Source organism: Rissa tridactyla, chromosome 23 (assembly GCF_028500815.1).
Source record: "Rissa tridactyla isolate bRisTri1 chromosome 23, bRisTri1.patW.cur.20221130, whole genome shotgun sequence".
Taxonomy (NCBI): Eukaryota; Metazoa; Chordata; class Aves; order Charadriiformes; family Laridae; genus Rissa; species Rissa tridactyla.
This window is the reverse complement of record NC_071488.1, coordinates 3,421,348-3,448,840: the sequence shown is the minus strand read 5'-3', so window position 1 is coordinate 3,448,840 and position 27,493 is coordinate 3,421,348. Positions and strand designations below refer to the sequence as shown.

At 56.8% G+C, this 27,493-nt stretch overlaps 1 protein-coding gene across 1 annotated transcript; it reads left to right on the top strand.

Moving 5' to 3' along the window:
• Window positions 1-10,852: 10,852 nt before the first annotated feature.
• MEX3A (mex-3 RNA binding family member A) lies at window positions 10,853-24,039 on the top strand. The gene is made up of 2 exons (XM_054182983.1): window positions 10,853-11,326; window positions 22,924-24,039. The coding sequence occupies exons 1-2, from the start codon at window positions 10,858-10,860 to the stop codon at window positions 24,027-24,029; spliced, it is 1,575 nt and encodes a 524-aa protein (XP_054038958.1). The 5' UTR covers window positions 10,853-10,857; the 3' UTR covers window positions 24,030-24,039.
• The last annotated feature ends 3,454 nt before the right edge of the window (window positions 24,040-27,493 follow it).

Here is a 27,493-nt window from a genome sequence, read left to right as displayed (position 1 = left end):
CGTTGCCATGGAAACGCTTCTTTTAAAGCAAATGAACAATAATAATTAACACGATCTATTAAATAATAGTAATGAAGGCATTCGTAATGACTTGTAATTGGTAAAGCGCTCCTAATAATACAGGGCCTGCTCCCGGCACAGGGCCAGGGGCTGGAGCAGGATCTCCCACCCAAGGGGAGTCTCGGGTGAGGCCGAGTGCCCTCTGCCTTCCGCGCTGTAAAGGCGGGAGCTTAGCGGGATTCAGCGGGGGATCAGACATTTATCTGGATAATGAGGATGTCTAGACTGATAAGAAGAAGGGTTAAATTGGCTCAGGGCCTGATTCTGCTTCGCAAGGGCGGTGGGTGCAGCCTGGCACGGCCAGCGCCCCCGGGAGCGTCTCTGTGGGCAGAAGCAAGACGGGTCGAGGCCCTGTGTCCCCAGCCTTTCTTCTTCCCGCTTTTTTCAGAGGTATTGTCAGGATCCCTAACCCCTGGGAGGCAGAGGCGAGGAGAACTCTCAGAAACCTTCAACGTGCTCAAATTAGCTTTTCTGAGGGCTTAGTTTTCTGCCGTGGCCATGCCCTCGCTGTCCCCCCGCTCTCCATGGAGCAAACCCCACAGACTGGGGCACCGCCACCTGCGACACCATCCCGCAGCCTGCCCCCACAAGAAAGGCAAAGACCATTTTAGGATCATGGAGCCACAGAATGGTGGAGGTTGGAAGGGACCTTTCAGATCATCGCGTCCAACCATCAACCTGACGCTGCCCAAACCCCCACTGACCCACGTCCCTCAGCACCGCGTCTGCCCAGCTTTTAAACACCTCCAGGGATGGCGGCTCCACCACTGCCCTGGGCAGCCTCCTCCAATGCTTGACAGCCCTTTCCATGAAGGAATGTTTCCTAATATCCATCCTAAACCTCCCCTGGTGCAATTTGAGGCTGTTCCCTCTTGTCCCATTGCCTGTTCCTTGGGGGAAGAGCCCGACCCCCCCCGGCTACCCCCTCCTTTCAGGGAGCTGTAGAGAGCGAGGTCTCCCCTCAGCCCCCTCTTCTCCAGGCTGAACACCCCCAGCTCCCTCAGCCGCTCCTCGCAGGACTCCTGCTCCAGACCCCTCACCGGCTCCGTTGCCCTTCTCTGGACTCGCTCCAGCCCCTCAGTGTCTTTCCTGGAGTGAGGGGCCCAAAACTGGACACAGCACCTGAGGGGGGGCCTCACCAGTGCCGAGTTCAGGGGGACGGTCACTGCCCCGGTCCTGCTGGCCACACTACTGCTGGTACAGGCCAGGGTGCTGTTGGCCTTCTTGGCGCCCTGGGCACACTGCTGGCTCACGTTCAGATGGCCGTTGACCAACACCCCCAGGTCCTTTTCCGCCGGGCAGCTCTCCAGCCACTCTGCCCCCAGCCTGGAGCGTCCATGGGGTTGGTGTGACCCAAGGGCAGGACCCAGCACTTGGCCTTGGTGAACCTCACACCATTGGCCTCTCTGCTCCCCTCGGGGGAGACCCCCCTGCAGTGCTGCCTCCAGCTCCGGGGCCTCGGCACAGGAGAGACACGGAGCTGTGGGAGCGGGGCCGGAGGAGGCCCCGGAGCTGCTGGGAGGGCTGGAGCCCCTCTGCTGGGAGGACAGGCTGAGAGAGCTGGGGGGGGTCAGCCTGGAGAAGAGAAGGCTCCACGGAGACCTTGGAGCCCCTTCCAGTCCCTCAAGGGGCTCCGGGAAAGCTGGGGAGGGACTCTGGAGCAGGGAGGGGAGCCACGGGACATTGGGAATGGGTTGAAACCAAAAGAGGGGAGATTGAGATGAGATGTGGGGAAGAAATTCCTTCTTCCGAGGGCGCTGAGCCCCTGGCCCAGGTTGCCCAGAGAAGCTGTGGCTGCCCCATCCCTGGAGGGGTTCAAGGCCAGGTTGGACGGGGCTTGGAGCCACCTGGGCTGGTGGGAGGTGGCCCTGCCCAGGGCAGGGGGTGGGTCGGGATGGTCTTCCAGGTCCCTTTCCACCCAAACCATTCCATGTTTCTATGAATTTAATACCTCTGAGGCATCCCTCTGCCAAACTCGGTTGAGGCTGGTCAACAGGTTCAAGCCCTGGGATCAGGTGTGACTTTGCCTCTCTCAGGAAGCCCTGCCTCTCCAAGCTGTGAGATGCTTCCAAAAGGATCTGGAATTGCAGAGAGCAAATAAATGCAAAGTCCTGACAGTGTTACCTGCTTGTTTGTGCCAAAAGTCCCTGTGCTGAGTGCAGCCAGCTGAGAAGGTCTTCTTTGCACAGCAGTAGCGAGGACCAGCTCACTCAAAATTGCTCAGGGCTCCCGCAGGAGTCCGCGTAGTCAGGCAGAGCCGAGAGGCGAATGCTCCGGGAAACCCTGGCCCTGATTTAGGTGCCTGCATGAGAACCGAGCTGTTTGGAAAAGCGGGTGCCCACTGTCAGGGCTGAGCCTCTGGAGGGGCATCATCCACGCCTGGCCTTGCACAAGCACCTTCAAAGCACCTACAAAAAGCTGCAGGACGTGCTCTTGGGGCTTTTCCCCAAAGAGGTCTGATAGCCGGGACGCTGGAGCAGCACGAAGAGGCGTGTCGCAGTGATGGCGACACACCTGCGTGGCATAGCCCCCATGCCGGCCCCAAACACCGCGCTGCGACTTCCCCCGCGAGACTAAAATTAGTAGCGACAGGAAGAGCTCCGGAGTACGCCGGGGTGATTAAAGCATCCCTGGAAAGGAGGCATCACGTGCAACGTAATGACTTTCCTCGTCTCTGGCACAACGTGCAACAACCGTTGTGGAATGCGATGGGGAAAGGTAAGGAAGGGAGAAAGAGAAAGATGCTCCTATGCAAAATCGGAGCCATAGCGCTTGTCCAGAGGAGAAAAACAGGACCTTGGCTCTGCTGGGCTGTGCCATGGGCACACTGTATGATTTTGGTTAAATTGCTAACAAAGACACAAAAAACTTAAGGATCACACACGCTACCGCTGCCTGAGATTTATAAACTGCTCTGGTTACAGGTAAACACCCAGATTGAAAGGAAAAGAAAATCTCTTTTACATCTATCGAACGTCGTGCGTTGAGAGTGCTTTGTGAATGATCAGCACCACCGTTTTCCAGCACAGCCAGTGGGGATGGTCTTTCACTCCATGCACGGATATCCACATCCGCGCTGCTGAGCTCTTGGTTGGCCTTGTTTGGCAGAAAACCCCATGACTGCAGCCAGCCCCATCGCCCACATCCACGTTCCTGAAAGCCACTGGGATGTCACCGGACCTCACCCCCGGCTATGAACCTTCCCTGTTTCCACAGAATGGTTCGGGTTGGAAAAGGAACCTTGAAGACCATCGAGCTCCAACCCTGCGCCATGGGCAGGGACACCTCCCCGCTAGACCAGGTTACTCGGGTTTTCAGTTAAAATCACCTATTATTGGAGAGAGCATCAAAGCCGTGGGTACACCGAGCCTCCAAGCAGGAAGACGTTATTGTGCCGAGAGCGCTCAGGAAAACAGATGAGCTGCTCTGGTTGAACCCTGATGCAAGTTGGTTTGACTCCACCACTCAGATCCTCATCCCGAAACTGGAAATACAGCACATCCCCCTCTCCCGGGGGCCGGTAAAGATCGCACTCGTTTGTTAGGGTAACAGGAGACAGGTAAGTCCCTTGGATGGGGCTGCCGTGTTTCCGTATGAGATTTCCTGGATGGAAATAACACGCGCATGTGCTGCACAGCTTGACCAGGAACGTGCCGTGAATCCAACACATCCTGGAGGTGTTGGATTTGCCGGGCACAGGCGGACCATCTGGCCAGCACATGAGCTTCGGGGGCTTGACATGGCCAGGAAGCGTCTTGACTTATTGCGGATGCGCCAGGGTGGGAGCGCGCGTGGGAAATGTGCCCCGTGGCATCCCAGCAGAGGATGGTGCGATGCCCGAGGAGCCCAGCCGCGCGTGTGGATCTGCTACGGCAGGATTTCTAGGCTGGTGTAGATTCAGAAATGCCAGAGAAGAGGCCAAAACCCTAACACTGCCCCCCCCCCCCGCCCCCAGCCAAGATTTAGAAGAGGGCATGTCCAAGGAAACGTATGGTAATCCTGACGTTCTATAAATTGAAATCAGGAATTACCTGCTTGCAGAAGATGGGATTCCAATGGGAAGAAAAAGTATTCCTTGGAAAACGAACCACATGTATAAGCAGCATGAACAAGGGGAGAGCGTGACCCTGAAACTGAAACCCCCTTTCGAGCCCAGACCTAAAATCATCCAAATTTCAAGCTGAAGGAATTTCTTCAACAACCTTAGGTCAGTTTTTCCAAAAAAAAAACCTCATGACCAAAAGTCCGAAACCTCCACTCTTACAATGGCGATCAAATCTGCAAGTGGCTCAGCACCGCTGGTCCCAGCGCCAGATTGTCCCCGTAGCTTAGCGCTCCATCTGCAGCCAATATGCTGAGCTCTTAACAAAATTGAGGGGTTTTTAAATCTGGTCTCCTGGGCCTGATCCCATGGACCCGGACTCACCAAAACCAATGGACTTCCAGAAGCTTTGGATCAAAGCTTTGCGGTAATTTACTTATCTCATAGAAGAGCTTAATTAACAAATGTTTGCAAAGCACTTCAGGATCCCCGCACGGAAAAGCAAGATACCTCTTGCTGTCGGTCCCGTCTACAAAGCAAAGAGGTTTAAAATCAAGGGGCAGCAAATGAATCGTAAGGACAGCGGCAGCTGGGGCGTTCCCTGGGGTGGATCGGCTGCCGCGGACGGGAGATTCATTTCTGAACCTCGATCGGCGGCGAAGGGCCAGTGCATGGGGATGCTGCTGATCCAGCAGCTGCCGGATGAGATCAGGGGCTCCTCAAAGCTCCACGTCTACTCTGCTCTCATGAGACACCCCCCTGCAGTGCTGCCTCCAGCTCCGGGGCCTCGGCACAGGAGAGACACGGAGCTGTGGGAGCGGGGCCGGAGGAGGCCCCGGAGATGCTGGGAGGGCTGGAGCCCCTCTGCTGGGAGGACAGGCTGAGAGAGCTGGGGGGGGTCAGCCTGGAGAAGAGAAGGCTCCGCGGAGACCTTGGAGCCCCTTCCAGTCCCTCAAGGGGCTCCGGGAAAGCTGGGGAGGGACTCTGGAGCAGGGAGGGGAGCCACGGGACGTTGGGAATGGGTTGAAACCAAAAGAGGGGAGATTGAGATGAGATGTGGGGAAGAAATTCCTTCTTCCGAGGGCGCTGAGCCCCTGGCCCAGGTTGCCCAGAGAAGCTGTGGCTGCCCCATCCCTGGAGGGGTTCAAGGCCAGGTTGGACGGGGCTTGGAGCCACCTGGGCTGGTGGGAGGTGGCCCTGCCCAGGGCAGGGGGTGGGACGGGACGGTCTTCCAGGTCCCTTCCCACCCAAACCGTTCCATGGTTCTATGCTCCCTTCCACCTTTCCAGGGTTTGGGATAGTCCTGTTTCGCTTGCAGCTGAGCAGGGATTGAAACGAGCTGCCCCGGGATGGGGAGGTGATGTCTCGGAGCTCTCGCGGGGACTGTTACCCCAGCTCCACCTTCATGTGAAATGAAAATGAAGAAAAGCCTAAAGAAGGCGTCCTGATCACAAGCAGCATTTTTGCCTCCCCTCTGCCCAAACCACCCTGGCTTTTCACAGCACTTTGCGGGAACGGGGATCCTCACCCAGAATCGAGCTTTTCTAGCAGCTGCCGTCTTTTAAATACCTCTTCCCCCCGGGCTCAGGTACTTTCGGGCGGCGGAGGGACGCGGCGCTGGGAAGTGCCAAACTTCGCTTCGCGTTGATGACACAAATTAACCTAGAAAGTTTCTTTCCTCTGTTCGCTCTTGATGATGAATGCAAGTTACTGTTTTGCCTCAGGACAGTCTGCTGGCACCACCTCAGTCAATGTCAGCTTTATTCTGGCCTTCGAAAGGGCTTTCTATTACAAGCCGCGGTGCCCGCGCTCCCCTCCCCGATGGCTCTGGCATCGGCGGCAGTTGCAGTTTGCAGTTTCTCCCTTTTCTTTGATCATTCTGCCACCGATTGCCGAGGAAGGGGGCGAGGAGCACGTGACGCTGCTACACGATCCCAACCTCTCCGCCTGGCGCGGTCTTCCGTCGCCCCTGGTTTTAATTAATACTTTTTTTTTTTTTTTTGACAGCAATTCAGGGACGTGGATTCTAAACCATTCGGAAACCCCAACTTTTTAACTAGAGACACCGCGTTTCTGCCGAACCCTCGGTCGGGCCGTTCGGAGAGCGGATGGAGCTGTGCAAGAGTCTGCACCCGCAGCAAAGGGCTCTCGGCTCCCAATCCCGCCCCACGACCTGGAACCAAAAAATAACCTTTTACTCCCACGTCCGGGGAGCTGCGAACATTCAAACCTCCGAGAATCCCGTGATGGGAGCCCCGGCGATCTATTCCAGCTCATCAAGTCAATTCAAGCCGCCTGGCAGCGCTAACTTTAACCTGAATTGCTATTGAAATACAGCTTCCCCAGGGGGCACCGGTGCCAGACGGTGGGTAAGATCATTCCTCCGCAGTTGCTATCGCCCTGAGGAGGATCAAAGCCTTGGTTGGAGCCCAGCTACGCCCCCAAAAATATTGTACGAACGGAGAAACGGCGCTATCAGGGACCCATCAGGATTAGTCATTGCCCCTGTTGCCAATTCTTGCAGTTTTTTCTCGGAGCGTTCACGTTTGCCCGAAATTCCCAGCTCCGTGAGTCATGTGAATATATGCGCGAGGAGGAATTTTCAGGTTTTTTTTTTTAAAGTTAGGTTTCTAGCCCTCGTGGCCATGCGGAAAAGTGAGGTGATGTAACTCCGGTGAAATCCGAAAGCCCCGGGAGAAGGGAAATGAAAAAGAAGTCCCGCGTTGGTTATTTTTGCGGAGTCACGCAAACTTTTTTAGTTAGTTTTATGATTTCTGGGCCCGAGCTGTGCTCTTTGCAAGCTCGGAGCTGTCTTTTTCGCTTTTCTTTTCACTTTACGATTCCGAGGGGCACTTCTCTCCTCCTGAAAGCTCCAGGCCAGGATTTAAAATGGAGGTTGGAAGCAAAACTGTGGCCCTAAAATGACATGCTACCCGTGACGGGGCATCTTGACTGGCCTCACGAGCCAGATGAAACTTTTGACAGGTGAAAACGTCGCTCTGTAATTTACAGGACCAAACACGACGGTTCCCGGCGATCCCGCGCCACGCTGGGTGCACACACGTGTGCACGCGCACGGAGAGACCGCCCGCGTCACGGGCACGCCTGCACAGGGACGCGCGTGCACGCAAAAACACTCTGTGTAAAAATATATTTGCCGCTTATGTATGCGTTTCAAGGCCACGCTCGCCACGTGTGCTCGTGTTTTGCACACCCGTGCCCGCGACACACGCTTGCACGGACACACGCGGTCTTTTTACACGGTGTGAAGCGCGGGAGCGAGCCGTTAGTCACAGGCAGCGCGTGCGTGAACGTCCCCGTGCGGGAAACACGCACATTTTTGTCCGGATAATCTCCGTGTGGCACACACGCGAGCGTGCCCGTATTAAGCAAACCCTCCGCGCGATGCCTGTGTTCGCCCAGAGCCGCCATCCATCACATCGCGGCGCAACCAGACGCCACCTCTTCGACGAAAGAAAAAACCCCCCCAAACTGCCAGACTTTCACGAGTGCCATCACCGCGCCAAGGTTAAAAAAAAACAAAACAAAACAAAACAAACAAAACCCACAAAAAAGCGAGTAATTCAAGATGCTGTTCTACAAACACGACCAAAACGACCCACGTGAAATGCAACAGCGTGAGGCGGGTCCTGCTGTTCTGAGCTAGACTTTTTCTTCGTTTTTTTTTCACCAGACAAACGCCCAAACCTCCAACCCCACAGCGTCGCCGCGCCGGGTGCCGCAGCAGGACCTTGCCACCCCCGGCCCCTGTCCCAGCGTCTCCCTGACTTTGCCCTGGGGATGGGGAAACCTGGGCGCCCCAACCAAACGGAAGCAGAATTCCCGTTCCCCGAGCGCCTGGGCAAACTTGCGGGGAAAGCTGCACCAGCAACACCTTACCGTCTGAGTCAGTGGATGAGACATTTCCTTGTGCTGGGTGCCCCATCTGCTTAGTTCATCTGCAAGCTGAGATCTTCTGCTTGGAGACCCAGAAAGGGGAGGGAGGGTTGGGGGGGGAGAAACCTTGCTGCAAGGATCTGAGAGCCAGAGAGAGGAAATCAAAGAAAATACGGTGTGTTGTGGGGGGGGTTAGAAAAATTCCTGCCTCAGTGACGAGGCATCAGGGCCACCATCCCCCTGGCTCCGTCCCCAGCCAGCGCCGCAGCCGTCGCCTCTGCCAGAGCTGCGGCGCGATGGGGCTCGCCGGGGAGCCTCTCGCATCTTCCTGCATTGTCTCTCTCCAGTGGAAGCGCCGGCAAATCTCATTTCATGGGAGAGACATCTGGTTTGATTCAGAGGGAAGAAAGGGGAAGAGGGGAGAAAGGCGCGCTCGCACGCTCACACAACACACACACACGCACACACACGCAGGGCCCCGGCCTCGCTGGCGGGGAGCAGGGAAGCTATTCGAGGAGCAGGGAAGCTATTTTCCATGGTTCCCTCTGCGTTAAAGCGCTCCTCATTTCAATGAGAAAAGCCAGGCGAGGGACAGTGTCCCATGGCTCGCCCCCAGCATCCCCAGTTTGCAGACGAGGGGGGGGTTTTGCTGGGGCAGGGAGCCAAGGTTGGTTGGAGGGGGGCGAGCCCCTGTAGCCCCATGGAGCCCGGCTGCTCCTGGAGCCACCAGGAGGCCTTGGGGGACCGGGGGGTTCCCCCTTCTCCCCTCGTTCCCTGATTCCCAGAGCTGCTGGACACGCGGTTTCAGCCCCTCAAACGCTTGTGATTTTGGTTGGGGGGGGGGGGTGTGGGTTTGTGTGTGTGCGTCTTCCCATCACGAGATTGGAGAGCCCACGTTTGGGGGGCGCCCAGCACCTCTTTGAAGGCCCTGTGCCCCTTCACACGAGGATGGAGGCACCCGTCCACGGGAGGTGGGCTTGTCCCTCCGGGACCTGCCCCATCGCACCCAGCGCCCCCCTTCTCCCCCCCCGTTCACCCCACGACTCTGGAGCCGGTGGCAGCCCATGGCTCGAGCAGTTCCACCTTGAGGTGTCCCTGCCGAGCCACCCCTTCTCCCAAGGGTCCCCGCTATCCCCACCCTTGACCTCTCCACAGCACCCCCCGGGTGGGCAGTGGTCCCCACACAGACCCTCCTTGGTGGGGTGCACGTTTAGAGGTCCCCAGGCAGCTCCCCCTTCCACCTGTGATCCCCCCCGTGGTGGGTCCCCCTGCAGACCCCTTCCACCCCCCGCTCCCCTGCACAGGGTGGGTGCTGCTGGGTCCCCACACGCTCCTCCTCCACTTGAGGCCCCTCCATGCCCGGGGTGTGCGCAGCGAGTGTCCACGCAGCCCCCTCCACCCATGGCGTGGAAGGTCCCCATGCAGCACCCCCCCCATGCGCGTCACAGCAGGTCCCCCCCGCACCCCCCTCCATGCATGTCACGGTGTGTCCCCCCACAGCCCCCTCCACCCATGTCACACTGGGTCCCATTGCAGCCCCCTCCACCCCTGTCGCAGTGGGTCCCATTGCAGTCCCCTGTCACACTGGGTTCCCCTGCAGCCCCCACCCCGTGCCACAGCGAGTCCTCCCACACCCCTCCACCCCTGTCACAGCGGGTCCCATTGCAGCCCCCACCCGTGTCACAGCAGGTCGCATTGCAGCCCCTCCACCCCTGTCACAGCGGGTCCCCCCGCAGCCCCCACCTGTGTCACAGCAGGTCCCATTGCAGCCCCTCCACCCCTGTCACAGCGGGTCCCCCCGCAGCCCCCACCTGTGTCACAGCAGGTCCCATTGCAGCCCCTCCACCCCTGTCACAGCGGGTCCCCCTGCAGCCCCCACCTGTGTCACAGCAGGTCCCATTGCAGTCCCTCCACCCCTGTCACAGCGGGTCCCCCTGCAGCCCCCACCTGTGTCACATCAGGTCCCATTGCAGCCCCTCCACCCCTGTCACAGCGGGTCCCCCCGCAGCTCCCTCCGCCCATGTCACAGCGGGTCCCATTGCAGCCCCCTGTCACACTTGGGTTCCCCCACACACCCCCCCCCATGTCACACTGGGTCCCATTGCAGCCCCCTCCACCCATGTCACAGCGGGTCCCCCTGCAGCCCCCACCCGTGTCACAGCGGGTCCCCCCCACACCCCTCCACCCATGTCACAGCGGGTCCCATTGCAGCCCCCTGTCACGCTGGGTTCCCCCGCACCCCCCCCACCCGTGTCACACTGGGTCCCATTGCAGCCCCCTCCACCCCTGTCACAGTGGGTCCCATTGCAGCCCCCTCCACCCGTGTCACAGCGGGTCCCCCCGCACCCCTCCACCCGCGTCCCGCCGCTCCCCCGGCGCCCCGCGGTCGCTGCCGGCGGGGGTGTGACGGCGGCCGGGGACTACATCCCCCAGCAGCCCGCGGGCCGGGGCAGCCTCCCGCTGCGCCCAGCCGCCTTCAAACAAAAGAGTTTTCCCCCCGCGGGGCTCCGCGCCGCCCCGCGCCCCGCCGGCCCCCCGCACACCCCGCCGGCGGCCGGGAGCCGGGGGCGGAGGCGGCGACGGGGGGACCCCGGCGGGCTGGAAGTGCCTGGGCGAGGGAGCTCGGGTTACAGAGAGAAAGGGGCTTGGCCAGGCGGAGGGGAGGTGGGCGGAGGGTCCTTTTCTCTCTCTGTTTCTCTCCCTCTGCCTTTTTTTTTTTTTTTTTTTTTTTCTCCCTTCTCCCTCCCGAGCTCTTTGTGTCCCCCCCCCCCCACTCCCCTCCTCTCGCTCTCACACCCCCCCCCCCCCCTCCCCAACCAACCACCACCACCCAACCCCCTCTCAAGTCTTTGTTAGCCATGCCTAGCCTGGTAGTACCAGGGATAATGGAAAGGAACGGGGGTTTCGGCGATTTAGGCTGTTTCGGTGGGAGCGGCAAAGACAGAGCGCTGCTGGAGGATGACCGGGCGCTGCAGCTCGCCCTGGACCAGCTCTGCCTGCTGGGGCTAGGCGAGCCTTCCTCCTCCTCCTCCTCCTCCGCCGTGGTGCTGGTGGAGGACAGCAACAACAACAACAATAACCCGCCGCCGCCGCCGCCGCAGCAGCCCCCGCCGCCGCCGCCGCCGCCGCAGCAGCAGCCGCCGCCGCCGCCGCCGCCGCCGCCCCCGGCCCCGAAGGGTTCGTCGGCTCCCAGCGCCGGGGCGGCGGAACCCAAGTTGTGCGCTTTGTACAAGGAGGCCGAGCTGAGGCTGAAGAGCAGCTCCAACACCACCGAGTGCGTCCCGGTGCCCAGCTCCGAGCACGTGGCCGAGATCGTGGGCCGGCAAGGTGAGCGCCGGGGCAACCGTGACCCCCTCCCCGGCCGCCGGTGTGTCCCCCGCCCCCCCCCCCCCCCCCCCGCCATCCATCCTTCCTTCCTCGGGAAACTTCCCCCGCGGCATCCCGGCGAGGTCGGGGACCGCCCCGCCAACTTCCCCCCGTCGCTTCGCCCCCCGCCGTTCCCTCCCTCCCATTGTTCGGGGCCGGGGCCCGGCGGGCACCCGCGCCCCGCTCGGCTCAGCCCTACCGGGGACAAAGCGGAGGGGACACCCCGCCTCCCCCCCCACCTCCCCGCCACTCCCCGCCTTCCCCGGGCCGAGCGGGGCTCCCCGGGGCTGCGGACGGGTCGCGGGGTGTGTGTGGGGGTGTAGCTTTTTTGGGGAGGATGGGGGGCAATCTATAGGAATGCTCGCGTGGGCTGCTCCGGCGGGCTGCACCGGGGCACCGAGCCCGTCGCTCCGCCGGTTCCGCGAAAGAGAACCGCGCTCCCCGCCCTCCTCCTTTAAGGAAAGGAAAGGGAAAAAAAAAAAAAAAAAAAGGAAAAAGAGGAGGAAAAAAAAAAAAAAAAGAAAATAAAGCGGGGTCGCGGGGAGAAGGGAAGGAGGAGAGCGGGGCTGGCCGCCGGCGGAGCCCGGCTCCCGGCGTGGGGAGAAAAATCCCCTTTGTTGGGTTCGGCGGAGCGAGGGGGTGTGGTTGTGCCGGGGCTACCGGGCGAGCTGCCGGGCCTAGCGCGGGTCCAAGCGGGCGATTAATGGGAGTTGAACTCCTCCTGCCGCCATGTGACCGGCGGGGACCCCCGCAGCAGCCACCCGGGTGTCCCGCGTGGGTCCCCCACGCCCCCCGGCCCCGCCGCTGCCCGCGCTCCGCCACAGGGATGCTTTTGTTCTCCTTACGGCTCCGTTCGGAGCGAGGTGGAATGGAGGAGGGCTTTAGGAAAAAAAAAAAAAATTATATCTCTCTCTCTCTTTCTCTACACCACACCCACTCTTAAGTCACCCCTCGCCCACCCCCACCGCTCCGGGCTGCCGGGTGTGCGGGGGGCGGCGTGGGGGGGGGATGGGGGTGGGGGGGGGCGCGGTGCGGGCAGCTCCGCGGGCATTGCGGGAGCCGTGGCGGGGGCTCGGGCGTGGGGCTGGCGAGAGAAGTTTCGTGTCGCTTACAGCGGAGAAGGGGGGGGGGGGGGGGGGGGGGGGGGGAAAGAAAAAGAAAAAAAAAATAATAGTGTGGCTAAGTGGGATTTTTTTTTTCTTTTTTTTCTTTTTTTTTTTTTTTTTTTCTTTCTCTAAGCAAGTAACTTGACGCTCTGGAAGTGTGACGGGCAGAGACTGCGGCTCCAAAGCCAGATGCTTCCTCTTGGCTCGGGAATTGAAATCGCCCGAGCAGGGGGTTTGCAGTTTGACATGGTGGGGGGGGGGGGGGGGGGGGTCGGGGGGAGGCTCCTGGGGACCAGTGCTCCCAGTAGGGAGGCCGAGGTGGGCAAGGGGAGGCCCCGGGGAAGGGGACACGAGTGGCTCATGGCTCTGCATCCTTCCGCTGGAGCGTGGGATGGGAACAATGGAGCTGGTGGCTCGGCTCTCTCCCACCGGTCCCCACGCTGGGATGGAGAGTGCGTGGGGGGGGCCTGTCCTCCCCCAAAACTCGCGGTGTCTGCAGCGGAGGGAACGGCTCTTGCTCTGGCTTCCCCCCCCCCCCCCCCGCCCCGGCCGCCACGCTGGGATGGTGGCCACCGCGCCAGGGATGTTGGGGACACAGTGGGGTGAAGGGCCTGATCCTCCCCGTGATGCTTTTACACCGCTGCGGGCTGAGCGCGGCCAGAAACGGTGGGGGCTGCACCAACCCGGCGCTGGCGGGTGCGAGGCCGTGGAGAATCAGGCCCCCTTTGTTTAATAAAGTTAGAAAAGAGAGAGGATTCGGCAGGCGGAATCGAGGGGAAACGTTAGACGATGCGGGAGGCGCTCGGGCGATTTTCTCCCTGGCTCTGGCTGCTGCCCCAAACTCCCGAGAAGGGGGTGTGTTTCGATGTGCTCGGTACGCAGCGGCGTGGCCGGAGTGATGGAGGGGAACGCGGAGACCTGGATTATTCTATTTTATTTTATTTTTTTTTTCCACCATTTTTAGCGTTGTGTGAGGGTTTTTCCCACATGGGGGCAAACTGGGAAATGTCAGCGGGCCCGAGCCCCGGCTCCATCAGTTGGTGGGGTGGGCGGTGTGAGCCGTGCCCCTTGGAAGAGGCGGGTGGGCCGGATCCTGCGCCGGTGGAAACCGAGGGGGCTTGAGCAGAGCAGCCCCAGCTCTTTACTCCAGCGGAGGTTATGGCCCACACTTCTTATTTTTAAAGGCCTATAGGAATGTCTCCTGGGTCCTGGTTTTGGGCGGAAGGCCGGATTACGAGGGTGGAGCTGGGTGCAGGGCACCCTAAGGGGCCGAATCCTGCGCGCTCATGGGTGCCTGAGCGGGAATCCCAGGGGGGGACCCAGGAGCTGCAGATTTTGTCCCCCCCCCCCCCCAGTAATACCACTCACGGGGCCGGTGGCTTTCTAAGGAAAGGAGTGTTTTATGGGTACTTGCGAAGGGGGTGATGAACATCTTGGAAAAGAGAGCGAAAAAAAAGATGTAACAGTGAAATAAAAATTATTTCAGGGCTTTAATGGGTAACAGGGTTGAGCTTTTTCTTCAACTTCGTATTTTCTGATCTGACGCGCCACACTGTTCCTTCATATGGTTTTAAAAGACTAACTACCATCTTTGAAAGTGTACCTTACTGTCATGGATGTGTGTAAAAGGCCTGGATTTGGGCACGGGGGCCCCTTTATGTGCATCCGGCGACGGGATTTCCACCTGCCCTTTACTTTTCCGGAAAAGCAGAAAGGCACTTGAGTATAAATAAGGCTCAAGCCCCATATATTTTTATTGGAACGTTTGTAAGTGTGATTTGCGAAGAGGTTTGATTGTGGCGGAGGGGGTGGCTCCGCTTGGAAGGAGAGATGCTGCGGGAGCGAAACCCATGCGCGGCGGCTCCCCGCTTTCCCCGGGAGCTGGGACCGTGCCCTCGCGGATGGAGCCAATCGCGTGCTGGAAGCCCCGCTCGAGTTTGCGCTGGTGCCGGTTTGTGCGCTGGATTCGAGCGGCGCTTCTTCAGCAGCGCGACCACCGCTAGCCGGACTAGCGGATGGGGGGACTCGCTGGGACGAGATCGGGGACTTTGCGGGAATTGGCCGGACAGGCGCTGGGAGCTGCGTCTCCACTGGGATGCCCTCCGCGGTGAGAGCGGGGTGGCTGGTGGGATGCGCCAAGGACTGCTTTGCAAATTGAAGGAGAGGAGACTGGAAAAGGAAGGATGAGGGGATGAAGTCCTAACAGTCCCTTTGACTGACGTTTGTGACCTCTTCCACTCTGCCCCTGGCCATGGTTGGCAATGACTTCCCTTCCCCGGCTGGAAGTGGAGCCATGACCTCCATGCACGCCCTCCTGTTGCTGCGAGGGTGAGGAGCGCGGATGTCTCTGCCTCTGTCGCGATTCCTGCAGATCGTTCCCCTTTCCCTCGGTGTGTGAACTCCAGCGGTGCTGAGTTTGGGTGGCTGAACCTCCTGGCAGGTGGCGTGGTGAGCATGGTGCTCCCTGGTTCTTCTGGAGCCGCTCCGGACCTGCGTGGTGCGTTGGGGTGCTTGGTGGCTCTTGTATTTCTCCTGCCAGCTCTTGTGGGCGTCTTCCCTGCAACACCCTTTCCGTGACCGCGTGTGTTCTCAGGGCCGCGCGGATAAATTTGCCCGGGTGTAAAGACAAAGCACGGAAGAAGTGGTTTGCAGGTGATTTTTGAGGAGATGGTGGGGCACCAAGGGAGTCGCAAAGGAGAAGGTTCTTGCAAGCCAAGGGTGTGGGTTGAGATGGGGGAGATGCTGGGAGAGCGTCTCAAGGTGTTGTGCTTCGGCCGTTCAGACTGTGAATTCAGAAAAAGGGGCAGAAATCCTCAGCCACCGAGATGTCCAGGTTCTTGCCTGGAAGTCACCTGCGGTGGGTGTAGACCAGCCTGGTGAAGATGCGTATCAGACTTTTCCACCAGTGTTCGATCTGCTCCCAGTGCCAAACTGGGCTGCTGTCAGTGGAGCCAGGGAAGAGGCTGCTGGGCTCGAAGCGGGGCACGTTTAAGGCTGGAGACACGGTTAGGGAGACACGGTCACGGTTCTTTGTGTGCCTGCTGTGTTGCGGCCATGGGGAGAAGGTAGCGGGTCAGTTTGGCTTCCTGCTGCGTGGACCACAACAGGGCGAGCCGCCCGCTCCCAGCAGGCACCAGCGAGTATTTTTGCTCTCATCATCAATAGTAGCAGCCATTGTCACCTGTACCCGGAGACACCCTTTGATGAAGCATCTCCCAGCCTGCTCCAACTAGCCCGTTGTCACCAGGAATGAGATTATGTGAGAGAGGAGCTTAATATAAATTGCTCTTTCTTGGCAAGGTGAAGTCAAATAACAAGAGGCCCCACTAACCCCAGGTGATTGGGCTCTTTGTGTAGCTCCAAACATGCTCTAACGCTTTCAGCATTTAAAAATAGTCCAAGGAAGCCTTTTTTCATTGAGGAAGTCTGATGATTGCAGCTCCCCCACCCACCATGTGGAGGTGGATGCACAGCATCCGAGAAGCAGCGAGGGGGTCAGATCCTGTTGTCTGCTGGCTTTGCGTAAATCTTGGAGCTAAAGGCACCCGGTCCGGTGGGGCCTGAAAACCAACCTCCGTCCGCCGCTCAAGCAGCTGGAGACGGGCCTTGAAGGGAGAGAGAGAAATTGCAGTGGGTGTCAGATTGTTATAAACTGTTAATGAGAATCCATCTGAATTTACACCAGGGAAAAGTGCGGAACGGGATCGACTTTGTGCGGTTTGAACTAGAGGTGGGAGGAGAAAATGGGTCTGGGAGAGAGACAAAGGGAATTTTCTAGGGAGACACGCACGCCCCGCGCATCGGATCCGGCTGCTGGATGCCGTGCTGACCGAGTGAACCGCGCCGCAGAGCAGCCGGCCGGAATCTAGGGCAGTGGGAAAGCGCGCTGGCGTTGGGTGGGGGCCCCCGCCCCCCACCCCGTTCTTGTCTTTGTCTGGCAGCCCCCTCCTCCTGCATCCCCCCCTCTCCCCGCCAGCTCGCCGGGCCCCGCGTTCCCCCCCGCGCCGTCCGGCTCCCAGCGTGTGCCGCGCAGGATTGTGCCATGCAGGGGTCCGCGGTCACACCCACCCCGGTGTGATGCATCGCTGCCGGAGAGCGGCTGCTCAGCACCGGGGGCTTCCAGCCCCACTTCCCAACTTTCCCCCCCCCACCTCAAGCCGCACAACAAGGCGACGATTGTCTGTGGCATCTGGGTTGTTGCTTTTGGGTCGGTTGCTTTTTTCTTTTTTTCCTTTTTTTTTTTTTTTTTTTAATTAATAAACAACTTTCGTCGCCGCATGAAAACGCTTAAAATCGCTGCGCTGAAATGAGGTGGTTGCTTATTTTCGTGGCGTGACGGTGCGTTGGGTTTGGGGTTTTCCCCCCCACACACCCCCCTTCTTGTAAACACAACTTGCATCATCAGTACAATAAAACCTCAATGCAAAGGGATTTAGTTGTTTGTTTGTGGTCCTTTTGTGTGCATTTGTGTTTGGGGTTGTTTTTTTTTTTTGACACCACTTTCATCAGATTTTTCAATGCAGCAAAAATCTCACTCCACAGATATTCAGGAGGGTTTATTTGTGATGTTCTTTGTGTGCTCGTCTTTTAACATGGCTTTCATCTTAAATGGAAAAAGAATGCCCCACCTTACCAGAGATATTTGAGGGTTGTTTATTTTATGGTCCTCTTTAATTTTATGACTATAACAGAAAAAAGACTGGGTCCTAATTTGCCCACAGGCTCTCTTACACCACACCAGCAATGTCAAAATGTCTTCAGTGGGGTATTTACAGGTGTAATTTATACCCGGGCAGTGTAAAGGTGCGTTAGTGTAAATGAGAAGAGGCCTAAAAATCTTTTGTCTGTAAAGATAATTTTGTATCTGATGAAAACAAGAAATACAAGGACCTGGAGTGATTTGTGTGGTGTGTTTTTTTTTTTTTTAAAAAAAAAACCCAACAAAAACAAAACCCCAGCCAAACAAAAAAACCCCCCACCTCGGGGCTGGGTCTTTAGCTCTTTGCTGGGAGCTGGTCCGGCACCTCCGATGCTTTCCGGGGAAGCCCGTGCTGCTGGGCGTAAACTGGCACGTGGCGGAGGTGTGCTGGTGTGCGCCAGGTAGGACCCTCTAGACTGCACCAGTGTGTCCCTGGGCAGGATCCGGCCTTCCAGCAGCAGTAAGGAGAAGGTCGTCAGCGGGTTTAACTCTGAATTTACACTAAAGTAAAATATCCGATGGAAATACTATGTAGGCATGGCTGCGTCTTCCATCGCGCTGTCCTTCTGCTGGCATTTACACCGTGCGGGGTGAGGTGGGCACGTCCAGTGCACGTCCATCCCGTGCGCTGCTCCGGCCTTTTCCTGCTGCTGGAGCAGCGCTCCGGAGCCGGGCTGCAAACCGCAGGGATGTCCCGTGGAAGCACGGTGGTTTTACACCGCTCTGAAGTGAGACAAGGTTTGGGATGGGTTCGTGCGCAGTAAAAAGCAGCCAGATCAGATGCGTCTTACGCCCTTGGTGCCCTCGTGAGCCTTCGCTGGACCGTGCTCTCGAAGCCTTCTCCGTTGGTTGTGATGGATTTGTTTCCCCCTGATGCGGGGGTAAGCGGAGAGGAGAATGGGGCGCTGCATCCAAATCTTCCCCTACCCCTCCCCAGTTTGCCAATGTCTAGACTCCATTTATTTATTTGTTTTTTAGCCAGAGCTAGCCGCTCTGCGGATTAATTCCAGTTAGATAACTGGTCTGGGTGCCGGAGGCGCGGCAGTCCTCAAGGGTTTGTTCCTGTATGTTAAGGTTTGTGGCTTACTAGGGTAATTTGCAAACACATTTACTTTGAGTCAATTGGCAATCAGTTAACTGAAGTTAAAAAGAAAAAGGGGTGGGGGGAGGAAATAATCATACAAGCCTCCTTTGCAGAATGCTTTGGGATCTGTGTTATTGGCAAAAACCAGAATAATAGAAGCTAGGTAGTGGAAACACGACAAGAAAGGGTTTAATTCTCTCTCTAATATCAAAATCTAACTGGCAGGAGTCTGCCAGGGATCAATTAGCTGATGTCTGCACACTGCCTTTTAAAGAGTAGAACGCAACAGCAAAGTTAGATATTATTATAGTTTCTACGGGTCCTTTTCTCCTCTTAGTTTTACATTTTTCACACCACCTACTAAGCAGTTCTCTCCCCTTTTAATAATCCACCGAGTAAAGCTGTTTGTTGCGTGTTGTTTTCAAATTTCAGTTACGCATGAAGCAGGCCTTTCATTTAAAAAACCCCAAAACTGTACAGGACAGAATTCGTTTGGAAAAAGCGCGTAGGACTGTGCTGCTCATCCGGCCGGGGTGTAAGGGGCCGCATCCTGATCTGGCTGTGCTCTGTCAGAAGCGGAGCGGTGTCGAAGAAGGCTCAGCCCCTATTTAGTTGTGCGCAGCAAGGTCAGGGATGGGGCTGAGATGGGCTGGGAGCCTCGGCACGAGGTGGGTAAATCAGATTTAAGCCCAGCCTGATTTTAGCTGATGGAAATCAGCGCAGCTCTCTCGGAAGTTGGTGGAGTTACCTGGATTTATGCTGCTGATGGCTTGGCCTGTTGTCTGCACCAGTTTAGAGCTGCTAGAGATCTGGGCCACTGGACCTGCTGGGCTGCTGGTCTTGATGGAGTTGGTCTAATTTCCTGTGGGGTTATTTTCTCCAGTTTTTAAGCACAGGATCCCCCATCTGTCTGTCTCTGCAAAGCTGGCTTTCCTGTCTGCAGGCCTGCACGGAGACCCTCCCTCCTCCTCCTCCTCCCCCTGCTTCTCACACCATCGACTGCACCATGCGTCCTTTTGTCCGTTTCTCGATCCTCCCTCCCCCTCTCGCCACGCTCTCTCCTTGCCCGTCTCCCTTTCGCCGTTTTGGGGTGTCTCTCCTTTGCCTCCACACCCCTAATTCTCCTCCTGCCTCTGCGGGATCCCAGCATGCCTCTCCCTCAATTTCCATCACCTTTCCTCCATCCCTAACTCCCTCCCACCCTCTCGTGTAACTCGCTTACGTTTGCCCTCATTCATGTGATTTCCTTGCCACCGTTTCCTTCCATCTGTCCCCAGCATGGAGCCCCCGTCCTTTGTCACTGCTCTGCTTGCCTGACCCTCCGTGTCGCCTCCTTGATTGTTCCCTCTCGTGCTGGGCTCAGATCCCTCTCCCCTGACACGCAGTCATTGTCCCGTGGCTTAGAAAAACGCCGAACCCCAGCCCCAGCCCTGACGAACGCCTACCTGAGGTCCTTTTGCAAAGGAGAGCAAGCCTCGCGCTGCTGGGAGGCAGAACATGGGTCACCGAGGAATTTGGCGATTGCTGCTTGGGGCTGGGGTGATGCACAGGAGTCATTTTCAGCGCAGATGCTTGCCGCTAACACCCCTTTTCTTTCCACGCGACGCTCCGGTGATATCCCTGGGGAAATGGTGGCATCTCGGTTAATCTTCCTAAGATGGAATCTCCATCTTTGGAGCGAGCGGCATAGGAGCGGAGCAGGGAAATGTCTGCCAGGGACGGGTCAGGGAGAGCCAGCCCTGCCTTGGGGCTGCGGGAGGGCAGAGGTGACCCCTTCACGCTTTTATCCCGCCCTCCACGGCCTCCTTGGGATGAACCTTTATTCTGGGATTGTGTCTGCGTGGTTTTATTCTACAGTTGTGTCGTGCCCAGCCCCGCAAAGTCTTATTCTTTGAGTTTCCCAAGTCCTAATAATAGAACACGGTAGGTGACCACCCGTCCACATCAGCTGTTTAGAAACTTTACTGAACAAAGCGTTGCAAATATACTCCAGGGTGCAAACTTGGTGGGGAGTACCATGTGAGCTACGTTGGACTTGGCAGGGGGTGGATTTGGTTTGGATTTTGGGGGTTTGCCCAGCTCCTTCTCTGGGTCAGGTCTAGCATTTCCATTCCGCAGGAACATGAAATTAGTGGCTTAGAGATGGGTCTAATGCAGCAGCATCGCAATGCTAAGTATTAGAGGAAGTTTTGCAGTAGCACAGAGCAAGAGAGAGCAATTCTTCCCGTTGCACGAACTGGGGACTGAGGCTCAGAGAGCCGAGGAGTTAAAAGTCGCACTGGGAGTCGAGAGCGAAGTCAGGATTTACCAGCACGTGTCTTACACCAACGCCAAGACCCTCCGACGGGCGGTGGGGTTTCGAAGCACTGCTGGCAGGTTTCGCCTTGGCGCCGTCTCCCGCAGTTTGAGGAGGCTGCACCCCGGTGCCCACGCGCCGTCGCGAGATGCGAGTTGCGACCCGTCAGGCTGAGCGTGCTTTGTGCCGTCTCTGACTATTGGTCGTACCGTGTGCGGCGCCTGCCACCGCTGCGAGCGCGGGGAATTATTCTTGTCAGCTGTCGTGGCGCCAGGCTCTGTTTTTATCACTGAAGGTGTGGGGTTCGATTCTTGCTAATGATACGTGGTGGTGGGATCGTTACGTTCCTGTAAATACCCTGGTGTCACAAGTCGGTGTCTCATGAGATGAGCTGCAGATAAGGGGCAGCATGAAGCGAGTGGCAGCCCTGAACTCCCAGCTGGGAGAGGTGTTGTTATTTATTAGGATCTGTGTAAATAATAATGTTCCAGCCCACCAGCTGCGGAATCTTAATTTCTGGGTTGCAGAAGCATCGTTTGCAGGTCACCTTGTGTTAAAGTATGATGGCAGTGTAGTAGTAAGTTGAGGGAAACAGATGGTCAGAGGAGAGGACAAGAGATGGGCTCCTTTTGGGATGGGGAGGAGGTGGGGGACCTCACAGAGGGTTCCGTGCCGTATCCTGATCCTTTTCTTCCATGAGCCCCGAGTCAGACACCTGAATCCTTGGGAAACCAAGGCAAAACACTTCCGTACTCCATCCGCACAAGTAGAAACACGATGTCATGGAAAATCACGGTTTTTGATTTTTCTTAGGGACCTGAACTTGGAGCAAACCTCCCCGCAGAGGAAGCTGCAGTCTGCACGGAAACTTGGTGCCAGGCTTTGAAAATGCCTTCAGGCACCGAGGAAGGCTTTTGGAGAGAGGGGTCAGAGGGACAGCAGCAGGGAGGGCTGCCAGAAGTAGTTTAGAAAACCGTGCCACATCTGTAAAAACATTTAGTTGCTTGGTGGCATCCTAGTGTCTTCTAGAAACCTGGAGTTACACAGCTGGCTCTAAACCCCTCTAAAAAGTGATTTGGAAGCCAAAACACACTGAAAACTCTCTTGCCTTTTTTGGAAAAGCAGAAAGATGTTTTCTGAGCCGTACGGAGCAGGGGGAATAGGCTTGGTGGGCTCCAGGGAGGTGGATACCGATACGCAAAAGCACTGGTATGGCAAGTGACCTCGGGAAAGGGTCCGAGCGCCCGCTCGGGTGCCCGGGGTGGTGGGGTGGCCTGTGGCCATCGCTGTTTGACACACCGGAGGGAGAGTCGAGGGCAAAACGCAGCCCTCGCCTGCATCGCCTCCCCGCCCCGGGCAGCCATGGCCGTGCCGTCGCTGCAGCTCCCGGTGAGCGCCAGGAGCCAGGCCCCCTCACCGCCTGCGGCGGGGCTCACGTGGACACGGGAGGGCAGCCCTGCCCCATTTCCTGCTGGTTTGACCCCAAAGCAAATACTGGCATCCTGTGACGCCCCCCCGGCCTCCTGGCAGCGCAGACCTTTGGGGTCCCGCCGTATCTGAGGTGGGGAGCCCAAATTGCTGCATCTCCGCTAACCCTGCCCAAACTTCACTCCCCAGAAGTGGCCAGGTCACACCCGATTCACCCCAAAAGCTCCACAGCAGGGCAGAAGTCCCCATGGAAGGCTCCACTCTCTGGAGTTATGGCAGTCTCCCCTCGTGCTCCCCGTGAGCTGGCACGGGGTGGCGAAGGGGCTCTGCATCAGCCATGCCTGGCTGTGGACTCGGCATCCCCCTGCTTTTTCCTGTCATCTCCAGCCTCTCTCGTGGCCCCGTGTGTCAGCTGAATCCATCCTGTGCCCTCTGAGGAGAGGGGAGCCAAGGCAGCCATCTTCTCTGAGGGGCAACGTGGCGGGACCTGGCCATCAGTGGGGACGGGCTTCCTCACAGGGACCAGAGGGCTTGAATCCCCTCCACCGCGGCTCCTTGGTGCCTGGGGGTGTGAGACAGGGAGATCTCTGAGGGGTGGTTGCTGAGGGGTGGCTGGTTTCTGAGGGGAGGCGGCTGAGGGGGATTGTGTGGTGGGGGGCAGCACACAAAATGGCGACACCCTCATGAGGGTGAGGGACTGGGAGCTCCTGAGGGAAGAGCTCTCTTGGGATGGTGAGGGGGGGAAACCTTCCTCTGGCATGTCTCCTGTCAGGGTTAGCGGGGAAGAAAGGGCCTTTCCCTCATTTTAGGTTGCCGGGCAGTGGCTGCCGCGTGGTGCAGGCCCTGCTGCAAGCATGGCGCTGCAGCCTGGTTTCCTGAGGAGAGGGGAGGGCGGCGGGACAGCCTCTCTAACCTCCCTGCCTTGTTTTCTCTCTCTTCCCCAAGGCTGCAAGATCAAAGCCCTGCGGGCGAAGACCAACACCTACATCAAGACTCCAGTGCGGGGTGAGGAGCCGGTCTTCATGGTGACGGGACGGCGGGAGGACGTGGCCATGGCCCGGCGGGAGATCATCTCCGCGGCCGAGCACTTCTCCATGATCAGGGCCTCCCGCAACAAGGCTGGCACCACTTTCGGCAGCGCTCCCACCTTGCCGGGGCAAGTCACCATCCGTGTGCGCGTGCCCTACCGCGTGGTGGGCTTGGTGGTGGGTCCCAAAGGAGCCACCATCAAGCGGATCCAGCAGCAGACCAACACCTACATCATCACGCCCAGCCGGGACCGGGACCCCGTCTTCGAAATCACCGGCGCGCCGGGCAATGTTGAGCGCGCCCGGGAGGAGATTGAGACCCACATCGCGGTGAGGACGGGAAAGATCCTGGAGTACAACAACGAGAACGACTTCCTCTCCAGCAGCCCTGACTCCGGCATGGAGAACCGCTACTCGGAGGCCTGGCGGGTCCATACGCCGGCACCGGGCTGCAAGCCCCTCTCCACCTTCCGGCAGAACAGCCTGGGGTGCATCGGCGACTGCTCCGTCGACCCCGTCTACGAGACCCCCCGGCTGAACGACCAAAACGACTTCAATTACGGTTACCTCTTCCCCAACTATGGCGTGAACAAGCAAGATCTGTATTACGGGGTGCCGGAGTCGGGTGCCCCGATGTGGGCTGGGCAGGAGAACACCAACCCCGTCTCGGTGCTCTTCTCGAAGCAGCAGCGGTCCAGCAGTACTGGCGCCATCCACCCAAATTCACATCGCTCCCCGTCCTCCTCCATCCAAGAGCCCAATCTCTCCGGTCTCCCCAGGCGGTCGCAGGGGGAACCGCTCCAAGGGTTTTCCAAGCTGGGGACGACCACCGCTGCCCGGACGTCTGTCTCCAGCAGCCGCGAGTGCATGGTGTGTTTCGAAAGCGAAGTTACGGCAGCTCTGGTGCCGTGCGGCCACAACCTCTTCTGCATGGAGTGTGCCGTGAGGATCTGCGAGAGGACTGATCCGGAGTGCCCGGTTTGCCACGCTGCAGCCACTCAGGCCATTAGAATATTTTCCTAAAGAGACAGAGCAGGGCATTGGGGTGGGGGGGTGGGGGTAGGAAGGGAGCGTGGGGGGGGGCCAGGAAAGAAAAATGATGATGATAATAATAATAATAATAATAATGATAATGATAATAATAATAATAATAATGACATCTGAAGAACAAACAAATGAATGAAAGAATAAATTAATTTAAAGAAGAAGAAGAAGAAAAAAAAAAAGAAATTATTTTACAAGCAATGTATGTTATTTTTTAAAAAAAAAAAAGTGAATAATAAAATTAAAATGAATAGCAAAGCCAGAAATTTTGAAGGGCGAACGATGCTCCAGCCTGCAATGTCTTTTTTAAAACAAGTACTCTGAACGCACACTCGGATCTCGCAAGCAAAGCGGTTTAGTTCAGTTTTTTTTGGTGGTGAGATTGGGACTTCTCTGCATTGACCAAGCCAGGCCATCGCGATCGGACGGGGAAGGGAGCAGGGACGCGGGGAGGGCCCTGCCAGCCTTTCTTCTCCAGCCACGTTCAACCTTCGTCTTGGTCTGAAGCCCCTACTCTCCTCCCCCCCAGGGATGGCAGCCCAACTGGGAGCTCAGAAAGAAACAAATAGGAAGAAAGGAAAACGGATGTCGGGGATTTAGAAAAAAAAACAAGAAAGAAACCATCAACCTCTGGGAACCTGTTAGAACGAGGGCACAACTGTATTACCTCAAAGATTTAAACAAAAAAAAAAAAAACCACAGCAGCTAAAGAACTTTTATTGTTTTCCTTTTTTTCTAAAAAAAAACCAAACAAAAAAAAAACACAAAAAAAAAAAAGAAAATCAAAAGAAGAAGATGAAGAAATAAAAATGGCGCCGGTGAAACTGAAGAAGGTTTGGAAGAACCTATTGGAATCACACTGGGCGATTAGCATTTATTTTATTATTCTGAGCCACCGTGGAGTCTGGAACTTTGTTCTTTTTTCCTTATCCGAGCAGGGATTTGTTCATCAGACGAATCAGGAGTCACTAACAGGGTATTTCAAAAGCGGTCCTGAGTTCCCATCCATGGGGGGAGTGTACCGACTTCCGCGTTTCCGTAGTTCACTCTTCATCCTTTTTTCCACGTGATGCCAGCTGCAGCTACACACAACACGCACGCGCGCACACACGCACACACGTAACATTGTGCTTTTCTTTTCTTAGAAAAAAATATATATATATCGCACCAAAACCTAAGAAAGACGATCATGCAATACAGGCAATGAGCCCATACGAAACCAACATGCATCCCAACAGAAAGCAAAAAAAAAAAAAAAACCCTGAGTTTATATATATAATTTTGTTGTCGTCGTTTTTAAACTGGACCAAAACTTTTGTTACCCAAAACCGAGTGGGGGAAAAAAAAAAAAAGAAGAAAAAAGTATTTCTTTATGGACCAAAACCTCTTCAGCTGTCCTTTACCTGGATCTTCCTGAGGTTGGCCACTTTTATATATTATATTTTTTTCAGAACGGAACAAAACAAAAAAAAAATAATTGCCTTGTCGAACATCCTTTAGTCGTTTCAAGACTCCTGGTTTTGTTAAATCAGATACTTTTTAAACCATTGGGAAGTGGGAGAGGATGGGCTTCGAGTCTGGCTTCAGTGCCAACGCACGCAAGATGCCAGCCAGCATCTTAACGCCGTCAGGTTTGTCCAACCAGCCTCTGGATGCCAAAATGCTGTGATGGTAAAGATGTGTCTTGGGTTAACCTGTCGAGTACCAGTATACCTATCTATAAATATATGTGTATATATATATGGGCACTTAACTCATCAAGCACCTATATATATATATGTGTATATAAAATTATATATATACATAATTTTTCTCCCACCGCCACTGCTTCCCCGTTTTCCTGCCCCTCGACTTCTCGCAGATCCTGGACCCTGATTTAGAACTGAACCAACAAGTTTCACAACTTGGCAGAGACAGTTCTACAGCAAAAACACACACACACACACACACACACACACACGCGCACACAAAAATCGCCTGAGATTTTTTTTTTTTTTTTTCCCTTCAGTTACAGGAGACTTTATTTTCATCGTAATAATATTCCTGGGAACATCCCCTCTTCTGCTCGTTTTGCTGCCGCTTGCTCCCGGTTGCCGCCTCCGCCCCGGCATGGTCTGCTCGAGCCATCCTCGGCCGCCGGAGGAGAGGCTGAGCTTGCCACGCTCGGGGCAGGCTGCTCCGGTGCTCTGCGTCGATAAAGATCCGCTTTTCCATCTTCAGATAGCGGGTGGAGGGGCGTGAAACGATGGTGCCTCCACCGTTTTGCATCAACGGTAAAATATTACGTAGGGGCAAGAGGTAGACGGAGGGGTGGACGACGTTCCTAGGCTCTGTAGTGGATGCTGATGTTTTGGAAAAAGTTAAAAAAGAAATAATGCTGTGCTAAAGGGACGCTGTCAGGTGGAATTTGTACTCACCTCCTCCCCAAAGCTTTAAGAAACCTCCGGCCGCTCGGTTCCCCCGGCCCTGGGGCGGTCGCAGCCATTGGCCCCGGGAGCGGGTCGGGATGCGGGCGCTTCCCGGCGGAAGGCGCTGCGTTGTGGACCCGCCGGTGTGGGTGCCGCGGGGCGAGGGCGGGCTGGGGGTGCTGCAGCCGGACTCCCAAAGTCCCCCCGGCCCAGGGTGTCCCTGAGCGCGGTGACAGCCATCCCCTCGTGGAAGCGTGGCCTCGGCAAAGGCTTCAGAGCCCCGGCCAGCCCTGGCCACGTCCTTTCTCAAACTGGCCCAGTTCTCGTTCAAAATCTGGCTTCTGTTTGGTCCCAGTAAAAGAAGGGGAAGGGAGAGGGGGAACATTTCTGTTCAGCGGGCAGTAACCTCTCCCCTCCGCCACCTCCTCCTCCGTCCCGTCCCGTCCCCCCCACCCCAGGGTTGGATTTTTAAACCGTTCCTTGTGCAAAATTCTCCCGCTGACGTCGAGAGAGTGGTTGGGGCAAGAGCTGGGGTGGGGGGGGGGGGATGGGAGCGGGTGCGGGGAGGGTCCAACCACCCTTCGGAGGGGCGTTCGGAAATGTCCGTGTTGGTAACGGAGGGGATTTAGCTGGAAAATGAAATGGCAAAATGCTTCCCCCGGCCGAGTCCCCCGGGGCCGATATGTTAGTTGAGTGACTAGTCGTTCTTGGCTGAGTGAAGTCTGTTCGTGGTAATGTGAGCAAGTTTTTGATCAGTGTCTATTTGCTGCCAGGTTGTGAAGAGGTGGGTGGGAGCGGGGAGGGGGGAAGGAGACACCCGTGTTGGGGGCCTGGGGTGGGGGGGACCTATTCTAGCACTGACCCTAGGGAGTGGGGAGGGGGGACGGTACGGGGCGGGGGGCTCTTCTCTGCTCCTTTTATCTCCTCCCTTCACCTTAACAAGCGAAAACGATGTAAAAGCCTCCTGCATGCTGAAAAAAATGTTTAGAGAAGAAAAAAAAAAAAAAAAAAAAAAAAAAAGAAAAAAAATCCTTT

What these genes read in the sequence shown, in the direction of transcription:
- MEX3A (XM_054182983.1), top strand. Translation starts at nt 10,858, where the DNA reads ATGCCTAGCCTGGTAGTACCAGGGATAATGGAAAGGAACGGGGGTTTC. An exon ending in CGAGATCGTGGGCCGGCAAG is followed by an intron (nt 11,327 to 22,923) that starts GTGAGCGCCGGG and finishes CTCTTCCCCAAG; the next exon opens with GCTGCAAGATCAAAGCCCTG.